Source organism: Cricetulus griseus, chromosome 6 (genome assembly GCF_003668045.3).
Source record: "Cricetulus griseus strain 17A/GY chromosome 6, alternate assembly CriGri-PICRH-1.0, whole genome shotgun sequence".
Lineage (NCBI taxonomy): Eukaryota > Metazoa > Chordata > Mammalia > Rodentia > Cricetidae > Cricetulus > Cricetulus griseus.
In genome coordinates this window covers 38,847,790-38,863,679 of record NC_048599.1, presented here as the reverse complement: position 1 = coordinate 38,863,679, position 15,890 = coordinate 38,847,790, and the positions used below count along the sequence as shown (strand labels likewise).

The 15,890-nt window shown below is 38.4% G+C and overlaps 1 protein-coding gene across 9 annotated transcripts in view; it reads right to left on the bottom strand.

Annotated features, from left to right (window-relative positions):
* Tasp1 (taspase 1) overlaps positions 1 to 15,890 on the bottom strand; it is a 207,632-nt gene that overhangs the window by 149,521 nt on the left and 42,221 nt on the right. For 8 of the 9 annotated variants that reach the window (XR_003486507.2, XM_027421662.2, XM_027421665.2 and 5 more), the window contains 2 exons: positions 12,308 to 12,392; positions 2,577 to 2,656 (listed from right to left, as the gene is read on the bottom strand). The exons of the other annotated variant lie outside the window; for it this stretch is intronic. Coding sequence is in view for 7 of the 8 variants with exons in the window: in XM_027421662.2 (XP_027277463.1) it covers positions 2,577 to 2,656; positions 12,308 to 12,392 (165 nt within the window). In the remaining variant the exon portion in view is untranslated. The remainder of the gene's footprint in view (positions 1 to 2,576; positions 2,657 to 12,307; positions 12,393 to 15,890) is intronic. 9 annotated transcript variants of the gene reach the window in all.

The following is a 15,890-nucleotide window of genomic DNA, read 5'->3' as shown; positions in this document are numbered from 1 at the left end:
CCATGGCAAGCATACATACATTCCCATACATACATACATACATACATACATACATACATACATACATACTACATACATACATACATACAACATAAAGTCACAGTAAGTAAGTAGATGAAATAGAATGTTTAAGATACTAATTTATGATACAGGTATTTTAAATAAAAACTGGGAAACATTTTTAAAAATAAACCTAGAAGTCTTTACCTAATTAAAATTATATTTTTAAAGTAAAGGTGAAATCTTTTGTTTTGGGTTTTTTGTTGTTTTTCGAGACAGGGTTTCTCTGTGTAGCTTTGGAGCACTGAAATCTTTTTGAGAGAATGAAAATTGAGAAATTTGCACATGCTGGAGCACAGAGACACTTTCCTTTAATCCCAGCACTGGGAAACAGAGGCAAGTGGAACTTGATGAGTTCAAGGCCAGCCTAACCTACAGTTCCAGGACAGCCAGAGCTGTTACATAGTGAGAGACAGAAAGACAGACAGACAGACAGACAGACAGACAGACAGACAGACAGACAGACAGAGACGCACACACGTACGAACGCACACGCACATGCACACACTATCAGAAGTGTTAAAAAAAAAATCCCATGTTGAAAGGAATGACATGCTTTTTGTTTTTAATTTGTAATTCTCTTCAAAATCATATTATCAGAAACGAGTTTTCACAGGATTTCTAGGTATTTTGTTACATTTTTATTGTAAGAATATATAGTACTTTACCCCAATTTCCTCTAAGTTAGACACAAGATGTTTCTCTGGTTGTTTTTATGGTCTGAATACTCACTAAGAACCAATCTACATAAATCACACACACACACACACACACACACACACACACACACACACACACACACACACACACACACACACCCCTCCATCTCTTGCCCACTCTGGTCTGTCTATCTCTGTCTCTGTCTCCATCCCCTCCCCCATGTTTGTGTAAATGAGTATGAGTTTAAGATTTCTGAGCTACACAATTTAGCCATCCTCCAAAATCTCTGCCTGTGTCTTCTGTTCATTGAATAGGCTCACCAGAAGCACTGTAGTATCTTTTAACTTTTCCATAAATTAAGGACATACTCACTTAACTTGAATTTTCCTATTACCTACTATGACTTGACCATTTTTCTACTGTGGTATTACTTGTATGCTGTGGTTCTGAAGTTAGCAAAACAGCCCTTTGTCTTACTTATGTTTCTCAGTTTCAACTCATGTGTCTTTTTCATACATTTTAGACCTAAAAAGTTTGTTGCTGATTCCTCAGGATCAGGTATAGTACCGCATGCCCATAATCTGAGCAATTAGGCAGCAGAGGTAGAAGAATCAAGTTTGGGGCCAGTGTGGGTTACTGCTTTAGTCACTGTTCTATTGCAGCTATGAGACATCAAACCGAGGCAACTTACAGAAGGTTTTTTTGTTTTGTTTTGTTTTTGCTTTTTCCCAGTTTCTCTGTGTATACCTGGTGTCCTGGAATGGCTCTGTAGACCAGGCTGGTCTTGAACTCACAGAGATCCACCTGTCTCTGTCTCCAGAGTACTGGGATTAAAGGTGTGTGTCACCATGCCCAGCTCAGAAGAATTTAATCGGGGGCTTGCCTCCAGTTTCAGGGGGGTATTAGTCCATGACCATCATGGTGGGGAACATGGCAGCAAGCATGCATGGCACTGGAGCAGTATCTGAATGCTTCCATCTGACCAATACGATGGAGGCCAAGAAAGAACAACAATGAGCCTGGCATGAGACTTTTGAATCCTCAAAACCCACTCCCAGTGACAGACCTCCTCCAAAAATGCTACAACCCCTAAACAAAATGTTCAAATATATGCACCTACAGGGCCCTTCTCATTCCAACCATCAGAGCACCATAGTAAGTTTCAGGCTATCTTCAAGAACAAAGTGAATGAATTCCTTACTCAAAATACAAAGCAAGTAGTTAAGAGCCTTTGGTACTCTTTCTGAGGACCCAGGTTCCATGTCCAGCACCCAAGTGGTAGCTTACAATCAGCTGTAACTCCATTTCTAGGGGAACTAATGCCCTATTCTGTCCCACTGCACAAACATGGTGCATAGACATAGATGCAGGCAAAACAGCCAAACACAGATAAATCAATAAATACTAAACAAATCCTTCCTCAGCTCAAGAGCAGTTAAACACCCTCCCCTTCCTTCCTCCCAATGTCCTATAGAGAGAACACTATGGTTTTATTATTCACAATTACTTGAAGTAACCTAAAAATGGTACTTCAGGCATACTTTTACAAACCTAGCATAGTGATTCACACCTGCAATCCTCAAATTTAGGAGGTCTTCCACAAGTATGGGGCCAGTCAGAGCTACATAGGAAGTTCCAGACTAACCTGGGTTACAGAATAAGACTGCCTCAATACAGAAAGCAAAGAGAAAACCTCTAGAATAAAAAAGTGATTAAAAAAAAATCAGTAAACTTGACCTATCTTTCACTTATAAGTATTTCAACATAAAAGTATTCTACCTGTGCATCAGAAGAGAAGTAATGTAACATTTTAGGCTTGTTGTTTATACAGCTTAACTCATGAAGGTTTTACTCACTTGTGGTCATGATGCTAGGAGGGCAAGAGGGTATCCCATGATCCACTGCCCATCTGTAGGCTCCTTCTCCAACTAAAAAGCTAACAACAAAAAAGTTATTCTTTTAAAAATACATAGTGTCATCTTCTATAGTCAATAAGTTATAGAAGTATATCATATAATAAAGTCAAGACTGAGAAATACAAGTAATTCTAGGGTTGATGCAAAATAAGATAGCTGCATGTTCTAAGTTTCTTTTAAAATTTTCCTCATTAAAAGTAATTGATGTAGAAATTAGAAAGATTAACCCAATAAAAAGTGAAAGTAACTTCCTAATGAAAATAAGATTTTTCTTTGATACACATGTTGTAAAGTTTATTTTATACAATCTGTTCAATCAGGTTAAGCGTCTACATGAATGCCTTCAGACTTGCTATTCTAGTCTAGAACTAGATCTGTACAAACACATCGGCATGCTTACATACTAAGTTCAATATAGCAAGAAGGCACACAGAATGCTCAGAATCATTTTCATTCTAGTGAGTAAATATTGAAATACATCCCAAAGGGATTTTTCAACCCTATACTACAATTTTTAATATTAAAAATGGAACAGGGCACTTCTGGTTTATGAAAGACTAATTTCCAAAGACTTCAAAAAGCATGCCAATAGGAACAATCCTATTCTTAAGTATGTCATGAGGTAAACAGTAATTGTAAGCTACAAACTGTAACAATCACTTCATCTTCTTCCATAGCCAACTACTTAAAGATCCCAGCCAGCTAATAATGGAGCCCTTGAACATGTGCCTGGTTGTTAGTCTCCTATTCTCTATTTTTCATTTCTAATCATTCCCACATTAAAACTCAAAAATAGGGGCTGGAGAAATCCGTGGTGAAGAGTACATACTGCTCTTGCAAAGGGCCCACGATCATTTCCCAGAATCTATGCCCAAAAGGCTTACAAACACTTATTACAGTTCCAAGAGATCTAACTCTATCTTTTGACCTTTGTAGGCACCTGAATTCATGTGCACATACTTCCACACAAACAGGCATATATAAATATAATTTTTAAAAATATATTAAAGCAAGCATCAAGAGTAGTTAACTACTGAAGTCTTTATATTCAGTTATTACTAACATTAGTAAGAAATTCAGCACTTCCATGCAATGATAACTATCAGAAAGCAACTTTCAAGCCAGGCAGTGGTAGGGGCCACCTTTAACGATGCCACTCGGGAAGCAGAAGCAGGTGCATCTCTAAGAGTTTGAGGCTAGCCTGGTCTAGAAAGCAAGTTCTAAGACAGCCAGGGTTACACACAGATAAACCCTCTCTCAATAACCCAAAACAAACAAACTAATAAATAAATAGAGTAAGCAATATCTGACAATACAAAAAGGTCACATGTTCAGAAATCTTATGGCATCCACAAAAATGAACCAAATATTTATTTTGCTATGAATATTTTAAATGCCTGAGACACTTAAAAATCTGCAGAGATTAAATGATAAAATTTCAGTAAACACTCAGAAACACAACAAATAATGACAAAGAAAAATTAAGTAATTAATTCCAGTAACTGTTTTCTTTACATTGAGACTACAATGGAGAGAACACTGAAAAAAAAAAAAGAGAAGAGAACCAACTGAAATTTTCAAATTTGTGTCACAATGGTCACTGGAAAGAAAAGCTGTCACAAAAAAATCAGAGTAACTAAAACAAAAAACTTAGATGTAAAATTTGAGCTATCATTATGCCACCTTTAGCTCTTCCTTCTTTTACAGAAAAAAAAAGGAACCTGATTTGTTTAAGCCCTTCTATTAATGTGAAATATTAATCAATCAAGGCAGAAGTTTGGGCTGAACCTATTTGTTTTTAACACTTAACATCTAGGATTCAATCTCAGTGCCTAAAATCATTGTCATTTCATATACAGTTCTTTTCATTCTTTCACCATTTATAATTTTGATAAATACAACCAATCTAGAGCATGGGAATGTGGTTCAGTTGGTAAAGTATTTGCCTACCAAGCTGGATAGTTCTATGTCAACTTGACACAAGCTATAGCCATCTGAGAGGAGGGAACTACCATTGAGAAAATGCCTCCATAAGATCAGGCTATAGGCAAACCTGGAGGACATTTTCTTAATTAGTAATTAATGGGGAAGGGCCCATCTCATCATGGGTGGTGCCATCCCTGGGCTACTATCCTGGGTTCTATAAGAAAGCAGGCTGAGCAAGCCATGAAGAGAGTAGGCAAGTAAAAAACATTCCTCTGCATCTGCTGATGGCTTCTGCATCAGCTCCTGCCTCCAGGTTCCTGCCCTATTTGAGTTCCTGCCCTGCCTTCCTATATGATAGCTATCATATGAAAGTGTAAGTCAAATAAACCTTTTTTCACCAATTTGTTTTTGGTCATGGTATTTCATCACAGCAATAGTAACCCTAAAATGCATGTAGCTCGGAGTTTGATCCCTTGATCCACATTGTGAGTTGAGGCCAGCATGGAATAATGAGAACTTGTCTCAAACCTTGATATAATCTATATATTTCTTAAATATTTTAGACACTTTAAAATATTAATATTTAGAAGTCACTTATAGATGTTATAAAGCACACTAAATGGTAGTCTTTGTTTATCATCAAAGCCGTGTAGGAATTCACCATCACATGAAACACCTTTTTGATATTTCAATGTAAAACTTTTGCAAAATGTTTGTGTATGTATGACAATACATGTGCCATACATATACATATACAGTGACATGTAGAAAGAACATCAAGACCAGGATGGTGAAACCCACAGAAACAGCTGGCCTGAACAAGGGGGAGCTCCTGGTCCCCAGACTGATAGCTGGGAAACCAGCATGGGACTGATCCAAATCCCATGAATGTGGGTGTCAGTGAGAAGGCCTCAGAAATCTATGAGGCCTCTTGAAGTAGATCAGTACTTATCCCTAGTATAGGAATGGACTTTGGGAGCCCATTCCACATAAAGGGATAATCCCTCATCCTAGACACATGGAAGAGGGCCTAGGCCGCGTCCCAAAGTATATGATAGACTCTGAAGAGCCCCCCCCCATGGAAGGCTTCACCCTCCCTGGGGAGCAAAAATGGTATGGGATAAGTAGGGTGTTGTGAGGGGGCGGGGAAGGAGGGAAAGGAGAGGGAACTGGGATTGACATGTAAAACAATCTTGCTTCTAATTTAAATTTTAAAAATTGAGAAAAATATCACTTTCTAGAACAGTAAGTACCAACTTAAATTTCCTTTGAAATATGTTCTGAATCTCCAAGGAGAAACCTTCAAAGGAGATTCATGTAAACCCATTTAAAAACCCATTAACTCTACCATAGTAAGAAATGCCCACTACTGTTCTTCCACTAAACTTCAACTGTCCTAGAATTGCACTGATTTCACTGATACTGTTATTGTTTTGTTTTGTTTTTTTTTGCTTGCCTTACTGTGTGTGCAACCACCCCAAGCCCACTCCAGTCAATTCTCAAACCAATCATTAAAATCCTTGCAAAACACAAGTCAGAACTCATGTCTAGTACTGTTAACAAGGACAAAAACCTGAGACTAAGTAGGTCACAGGACCTAAGAGAGAACCTACTAGTATTTATTATTCTGCTAGATGAATACAATATTCAAAACCAATACCCAAAGACTTAGCACTATACCCATAGACCAATGGACCTCTCAGCCCTCATCAGAGACACTTATTTTTGCAATAGATGGCGATTAATGCAATAACTCACAACTGGTCACCATGCAGTTACTACAAGATAGCAAGGTGCTCAGCCCTAAATGCAACATCTACATCATACTCGTTTCTTTTAAGGCTCAGGGATCATCGCAGAAGAGGGAATTTAAGGAGTATAAGGAGCCAGATGTAATGGATGACTACACTGAACTGTTTTCTGGAGACAGTAGTAGAGCAGTTTTACATATGAAATGACAACAACTGTGACAGCATGCACAGGATATTCAAAAAAGCAAGCCAGACAAAAGTAGGGAGGTGATCAGAAATCCCACCGCTAGCTTTTGGCAACTTAGAGCTACTTGAAAGAGAAAGTCAGTTCTGCAAAGGGTATGCTCCCTGAGAAGCTATCTATGTTCTAGTAGATGACCCAGGCATTAAGTGGATTCCATGAGTTTAAAAACAAAAAGAAGAGATTGGGAAGAAATGGGGGAAGGAGGAGTTGAAGGGGAGGGAATGGAGGGGGAAATAAATCAAGACACATTAGTCATATATGAAATTCTCAATAACAAACTAAAGGTACAAGAGAAAATTAAAGCCCTTGAATTTAAAAATAATTTCTATCATTTAACTGTGCATCATAAACACACGTAATTGAAGACAAATTAGGCTATTCACTACTAAAAACTCATGAACGTAAAGTCAGAACTCACTGCACTGGGAACATGCACTAAACTAACAAAAACTGAATCTGGGTTAGGGGATGATGTATATATGTATAATATATGTATGACGTATGCAGTGTGTGCAATGCATATGTAATGTGTGTGATATGTACATAATGTATGTGATATGTGTGTATGGTGTATGTATAACATGTATGGAATATGTGTGTAGTATGTATATGGTGTGTATATGTGCATGTAATGTGTATGATGTGCAAGTAATGTGTGTGATGCATGTAATCTGTATATAATATGTGTGATGTCTTTGTGGTGTGTAATGTGTGAGATGTGTGAAATGTTGTGATACGTGTGAGAAGTGTGTACGTGTTCCTGCATCCATGCATGTGACATGAAAAGACTAGAGGTCAATACCAGGTGGCTCTATCATTTTTTTCTTCTATTTTTGAATCAAGGTCTCTCAGGGAACTGCAAGCTCATCATTTCAAAAAGACTGAATAGTTAGCGGGCCATGGATTCACTTCTTTCTGTGCCCCTCCCCCAGTGTAGGGATTACAGGCATGTGCTACGATACAGGCCTTTTACTTGAATGTTATGACTCAAGCACTTTACCTACTTAGCTAACTGCTGAGGATGCTTCATTATTAAAAAAAATAATAATAACAAAATTTTTCAAAAATATATGACCAATTTGATTTGAAAATGTATGTCCTCCAATCTGAAAAGATTCACATTCTGAAATCCAATTCTGAACAAATTTAGGATGGTGTTAGGAGATGCGGCCTATGAAGGGGATAAGGTGATTCGGCCCAGAGAGAGCCCCTGCTGAATAGGGTGATATGCCAAATCCTTGGCATATAAAAAAACTCTCCCTCCCGCCTTCCTTTTCCTGTGAGCTAGAGAGATAAAATGAGCATTTTATTTAAGATGTCTTAGGAAAAACCCATTGTATATATTTACTCTCTGCCCCTTAAACTGGTCTACTGCTTAACAGCTAATGCCTAGATGTTAAGTTTCTGTTTTCACCTGATAGATTTTCTGCCTCCCCAAGTGGCAGTCAGCAAACAAACAATACACTTTTGTTGAATAAATAGATGGACAAGTGATGAATAACTAGATGAGTTTATACACAATGTGATATGAGTGGATTCCACAATTTATAACACTATAATAAAAACAAGTATGGGACTCAAGTTCTATTACCTCAAACTTTATCTTATAGGGTAACATTTTAAGACAATGCATAAAACCCATATAAACTACAATGTACAAATGTAGTATTAGCCAATTATCATTACTGTGGTGTAGGTACTAAACTTGAGGTTCCAACTCTTTCACTAAGAAACATATTGCATGACTGGAAAGTGTCACATCAGTATGTAATAAGAGAAAAACCATACTATAAAATATTATGAGGGACTTGGTGAGAGGGAATGGATTTCTATTGAACAAATTAATAAAAAGTGCCATTTTGGACTTCTGCTACTCAGGTGCAGGCCACAGAAGTCAGAAGAACAGTGAGTGACCCACCTGCCAGCTGGCCACACCAGTAAGAAAAACAAATGCAGACCACATCACTCAGAAGAACAAAGACCAAGCTAACTGCCAGAAGGCACGCTCCCAACTCAAACAGAAATTTCCTACCAGATCAGTGGTCACATATGCCACCAGAAATCCAGGTACAAAGACCAGAACATCAAAGAGGAAACAGAAACCAAGGAACAAAACACCCATCCAAAAAGACAAACTCAGAAGTCAGCAACTAGACCTATCATCATCCCAAACCCAGATGCCTAAATGCCAGTGTAACACAATAAACAAAAGTCAGAACAATATGGCAACAGCAGAGTCCAGCTATCCTATGACAGCAAGACCTGAATACTCCAACACAGCTGAAGCACAAGAAAGAGATCTTAAAATCAACCCTATGAAGATGACAGAGGTCCTTAAAGAAGTCAAGGACAAGACAAAAAATTAGAGGAAATCAATTAATCCCTTAAAGAATACCCCCCCCAAAAGAAGTATCTTCATAAAGAGATTAGAGATCTCATACCCGCAACTTAACAGCACACCTGAAAGTTCCTAAACAAAAGAAACAAACAAACCCAAGAGGAGCAGACTGGAGAAAATAATCTGAGGACTGAAATTAATAAAATAGAAACAAAGAGAATAATACAAATAATCAATGAAACAAAGAGTTGATTCTTTGAGAGAATCAACAAGATAAACAAACCCTTATCCAAACTAACAAAAAGACACAGAGAATATCCAAATTAACAAAATCAGAAACAAAAAGGGGGATATAACAACAGACACAGAATAAATCCAGAGAATCATTTGTACTCCACAAAATCGAAAAAGCTAAAATAAATGGATGGTTTTCTGGATAGATTCCACTTAGCAAGGCTAAATCAAAATCAGATAAATGAATTAAAAACCCTAAGGAAACAGAAGCACTGTCCATTAATAGACTGTCCTTAAAAAAATTTTTTTTAAAGCCCAGATAGACGGTTTTAGCACAGAATTCCACCAGACTTTCAAAAAAAAAAAAAAAAAAAAAGCCAATACCAATATTCCTCAATTACAGAAGGAATATTACCAAATTCATTTTATAAGGCCACAGTCACCCTGATACCTAAACAACAAAGATTCAACAAAGAAACTTGGGAAATTCTCAGAAAATTGGGAATTAATATACCTCAAAACTCAGCTATACCACTCCTGGGCACATACCCAAAGGATGTTCCATCCTTTCACAAGGATACTTGCTCAACTATTCATAGTAGCTTTTATTTATACTAACCAAAAAAAAGAAAAAAAGAAAAAAGAAAGAAAAACAACCTAAATGTCCCTCAACTGAACAAAATCAATGAAGAAATGTGATACATTTACACAATGGAGTATTGCTCAGCTGTTAAAAGCAATGATGTCATGAAATTTGAAATTTGCTGGCAAATGGATGGAACTTGAAAAGAAAAAGTATGTACTCACTTTTAAGTGTCCAAGTGTCCATTAGCTGTAAAGGATAATCATGCTGCAGTCCACTGACCCAAAGAGGCTCAGTAAGGGGGGGGGACGGAACAGGACGGGACAGAATGGGGGGGGACAGGACACACATCACATAAGGATCTCCCTGGGAAGAGGAAATAAAATAGATTTTGTGGGTGGACTAGGGACAGGTGGAGTTGGGAACAGGAGGGATCAACATGGAGGGTGGTCAGGATACTGGGAAAATTACTGAATTGGGGGGCATTTGGGGAGTGAAGTAGAACCTAGTGCAATGGAATTTATCAGGGTAATCCTAGCAAAAGTGGGCACAGAGACTGAATCAACCACCTTCTATAACCAGGCAAGGTCTCAATTGGAGGGATTGGCACACCAATCCAGCCACAAAACCTTCAACCTACAGTTTGTCCTGCCTGGAGAGAGTTCTGGGACCAGAGCCCAGCAGAACTGTCCTCAAAAAGACCAGACAGACTTCATCCAGCAGCCAATGGTAGCAGATGCAATATACCAGAGCCAAATATTAGGTAGAACTTCGGAATCTTGTGGAGGAAAGGCAGCAAGGATCGGAGGAATCAAGGCATCAGGGATACCGCAAGAGCAAGGTGCACAGAATCAACTGACTGGGACTCATGGGACTCGAATAGATCAGGGAGCCTGTAAGGGTCTGACCTAGGTCCTCTGCATATATACTATGGCTAAGTAGGTTGGTCTTCTTGTAGGATTCCTTACAGTGGAAGTAGGGGCAGTCACTGACTCTTTTTCTGCCTACTTATGGAATCCTTTTCTCCTACTGGGTTACCTAGTCCACAGCTGATGTGCTGGTATGTACCTGGTCTTATTGTATATTGCGCCATATTTGGTTAATGTCCCTGGGAGGCCTGCTCTTCTCTTCTGGGAGTCAAAGGACACATGGATCTGGAGGAGAGGGGAAATGGTGGGGAAAAGGAAGGGGAAACTGTGATAGGGGTGTAATATATGGGACAGAGTAATTAAAAAAAAAGTCTTAAAAGCACCATTTCTTAAAAAAAATAAAATTCAAAATATAAAATAAATCTTGCTAAATTAATACAGAGGACTGGAAGAATCTATTTTTAAACTACTATAGTTAGTTATACAGGTGAGCTTTCAAGTATGTAAAGATTTCTCACTATTAGGCAAAATAGAGTAACAGAATAAACTTATCACCTTGTCTGAATCAATGAGAAAAAAAGGCAAAATATGAAAATCAACAGTTTTATTAGATATTAGACACCAGGCAAAAAAGGACTATTATCCTCTAGAAAAGAAAAGAAAAACATAAAAACCACCTTGCTGCACTCAAGAGAGCTAGCTCACTTGTATGAGTTGAGAGAGTTTCTAGGGCAACAGTCCAGAAGCCCAGCAGTCTATAAAGCAAAGAGATGGATGGAACTGGGCCACCTGAAGCCAAAAATGACTAGAGTTCACAGGGCAAAGTTCAACAGAGAGAACAACTACAGAGAGAGGACTCGGGAGAGCTGGAGAAAGCAACTGTGTGGTAGTTTGCTGAATGGAGATCACAGACTAAGAAAGGAAATTACCCAAAGCCCTGAAACATACAACCTGCCAACTGTAAAGGAAACAGCCCCAAGTTCAGACAGCCAGGAAGACCTTAAGTCTCTCACCAACTGGAGGGAACTTCTACACTCTGACATCATCTGTTACAGTATTCCTGACACTTTTGCCTTATAGTAAGGCAAAATTAGCTCAAGGCTAAATGTATTCTCTAGGCTTGTGAAAGGTTAAACCAGGACTTGAAAGGGACCAAACTTTTTAAATAATTTAGCCATTTCATGTAATAAAATTTTAGAATGTCTACTAAAATACAAAAACATTCAAAGACTGAATCCCCTTAACTTGCAACTCTGTCTTACTGACCTTTTTATCCTTTTTCTCTCGTCTCAGTGAATAAGGTAAAAGATAAGACATGTTAATTATTAGTAATGGGTAATAGTTGCATCATAACTATTCACAATATGCAATATATATTTTTCTAAGAATGTCCCAAAACTAATTACTTTAAACACTAGGCTCCAGTATCTATGACACGTTCTGAATTTCACAACAAAATAACCCTAACTGACACAAAATCCTCTTGAGAATTAATGGCACACAAATCCAGAAGTTAACTTCAACTTCCTTTGAACCATAGATTCCATTCCATCTGGAGCTTATCAACTTTAGAGTGCTCTACCATTACAGAACAAAGTATCTCTCTTAGTCTAAAGACATGTGACCTGATGGTACGGAACCAACAGTATCAGTCAGTCCGCTATGGATGAAAGCAGCCTTCAAACAATAACAACCCAAGACAGAAGTAGAGGAACAAAGTGGTTACCAGGGAGGAATTCTGCCTGCAGAGAGCTTGCCTTTCTGCCCTTCACACAAAAGTCTGTTTGCAACTGAGACTGGATTCTTGATTCCTACAAAACAAAATTAGTATAAAAAGAAATCAGAAATATATTCACACTTTTCCACTTTGTTTCGTGCTGTTTCAATAAGACAACTTTAAAATACCTTGAAAATTCTTTACAGGCACCAAATGTACTAACACAAACTTAACATAAACACATTAAAACTTAAAATGTAGTCTACAGCAGCACTTTTAAACCTGTGGGTCATGACCCCTTTGGGTGTTAAGTGACCCTTCCACAGTAGTCGCCTAAGACCATTTGAATATGAGATGTTTACATTATGATTCATTAACCATAGCACAATTACAGTTATGAAGCAGCAACAAAAATAATTTTAAGGTTGGGGGATCACCACAAGAGGAGGAACACTATTAAAGAGTTGCAGCATTAGGAAGGTTGAGAATCACTGGTCTTGGGGAACTCTGACCTAAGAAGTGTTTTAATTTTTAAACACAGTGGTAATATGGTATACATCTAACACATATTCAGGGCAAGAATTGCTGGGTCATATGGTAATTCTATTTCTGAAAACTCTTCACGCTGATTTCCACAATGGTTCTATTAGTTTGCACCCCCACTGTGATTAAGGGTTTCCTCTCTCCACATCCTCTCCAATGTTAGCTGTGATAATTTGGATGATAATCATTTTGGTTGTGATGAGGTGATATCTCAAAGTCATTTAGTTTTGCATTTCATTTTCTTCTAGAGCATTCAGGAATAAAACAAGGTTGTCCACTCTCCCTATCTCTTCAATATTGTACTTGAAGTTTTAGTTAGAGCAATTAAGACTACAAAAGGAGATCAAGGGGAGACAAATTGGAAAGGAAGAAGTCAAACTTTCACTGTTTGCAGATGATATGATAGTTTACATAAATGACCCAAAAAATTCTACCAGGGAACTCCTAACACCTTCAGCAAAGTGGCAGGATAGAAGATTAACTCAAAAAAAATCAGTAGCCCTCCTATATCAAGATGATAAATTGGCTAAGAAAGAAATCAGAGAAACATCACCCTTCGCAATAGCCACAAACAACATAAAATATCTTGGTGTAACTCTAATTAACCAACTGAAAGACCTGTATGACAAGAACTTTGAATCTTTAAAGAAAGAAATTAAAGAAGATATCAGAAAATGGAAAGATCTCCCATGCTCTTGGATAGGTAGAATCAACATAGTAAAAATGGAAATCTTACCAAAAACAATCTACAGATTCAATGCAATACCAATCAAAATACAGCACAATTCTTCACAGACCTTGAAAGAACAACACTCAACTTTATATGAAAAAAACAAAAAAAACAGGATAGCCAAAACAACCCTGTATAATAAAGGAACTTCTAGAGGCATCAACATCCCTGACTTCAAGCACTGCTATAGAGCTGTAGTAATGAAAACAACTTATTATTGGCACAAAAACAGACAGGTAGAACAATGATATTGAATTGAAGACCCTGCTATTAACCCACATCCCTACAAACACCTGATTTTTGACGAAGAAGCTAAAATTATACAATGGAAAAAAGAAAGCATTTTTAACACTGGATGCTGACATGTAGAAGATTGCAGATAGATCTGTATCTATCACCATACACAAAACTTAAGTCCAAATGGATCAAAGGCCTCAACATAAACCCAGCCACACTGAACCTCTTAGAAGACAAAGTAGGAAGTACCCTTAAATGAGCTGGTACAGGAGACAGCTTCCTGAACATAACACCAGTAGCACAGACAGTAAGATGGACAATTAATAAATGGGACCTCCTGAAACTCAGAAGCTTCTGTAAAGCAAAGGACACAGTCAACAAGACAAAATGGCACCAACACCACATCTGACAGAGGGCTGATTTCCAAAATATATAAAGAACTCACCAAAACACCAAATAGTCCAATTAAAAAGAGGAATACAGAACTAAATAGAGAATTCTCAATAGAGGAATCTAAAACGGCAGAAAGACACTTAAGAAATTGCTCAGCATTCTTAGCCATCAGAGAAATGCAACTCAAAACAACTCTAAGATAGCATCTTACACCTGTCAAAATGGCTAAAATCAAAAACACCAATGACAGTTTATGCTGGAGAAGATGTGGAGAACGGGGAACACTCCTCCACTGCTGGTGGGAGTGCAAACTTGTACAGCCACTTTCGAAATCAGTATGGTGGTTTCTTGGGAAAATGGGAATCAGTCTACCACAAGATCCAGCAACTCCACTCTTAGGCATAGACCCAAAAGATGCACATTCATACAACAAGGACATCTGTTCAACAATGTTCACAGCAGCATTATTTGCAATAGCCAGAACCTAGAAACAACCTACATGCCCCTCAACTGAAGAATAGATAGAGAAAATGTGGTACACTTACACAATGGAATACTACTCAGTGGAAAAAAAACAATGGAATCTTGAAATTTGCAGGCAAATGGATGGGATGGAACTAGAAGAAATCATACTGAGTGAGGTAACCTAGAACCAGAAAGAAAAACATGACATGTACTCACTCATAAGTAGATATTAGACATAGAGCAAAGGATAACCAGCCTACAATCCACAACCCCAGAGAAGACAGGAAGCAAGGAGGACCTTAAGAGAGACATACATCAACACCCAGAGGAGGGGAAGGGACAAGATCTCCTGAGCAAACTGGGAGCATGGGAGTGGGGGGGGGGGGGAAGGAAAAAGGAATGTAGAAGGGAGAGGGGAGAGAAGGGGGGAGAGTATGGAGGATCAGGAGGATTGAGTAGGGAGGGGGAATAGAGGAGAGCAAGAGAGGAGATATCTTAATGCAGGGAGCCATTATAGGTTTAAAGAGAAATCTGGCACTAGGGAAATGTCCAGGGATCCACAAGGATGATTGCAACTAAGAATCTAAGCAACAGTGGAGAGGCTACCTTAAATGCCCTTCCTCTATAACGAGATTGATGACTACTTTATATGCCATCCTAGTGCTTTCACCCTACTGCTTTCACCAGTAACTGATGGAAGCAGAAGCAGACACCCACAGCTAAGCACTAAGCGGAACTCCTGGAATCCAATTGTAAAGAGGGAGGAGTGATGAGCAAAGGGGTCAAGACCATGCTAAGGAAACCCACAGCAACAGCTGACCTGAGCAAGTGGGAGCTTACATACCCAGGTCTTATAGCTGGGGAACCAGCATGGACCAAACCAGGCCCCCTGAAAGTGGGTGTCAGTTGGGAGGCCAGGGCAGTCTATGGGGCCACTAGCAGTGTAACCAATATTTATCCCTAGGGTCATCAAACAATGAGGTAGGGCTAGAGGTTATGAGATTTCCCAAGATCAAATACTCATTATGCTGATTTGAAAAGGCAGATTACATTTGGCGATCACACCTTGGCTCTATGATGTACAGCAGCTTTGAATGCTTGGGACAATATTGAAGAATCAGGAAGAACACTGAACCATTTACAAAAATAATACAAGGCCCGCAAATAACCTTCACTGATTTTTTTTTTTTACAAAGATTGACTTCAGCTATAAATAGAATTATC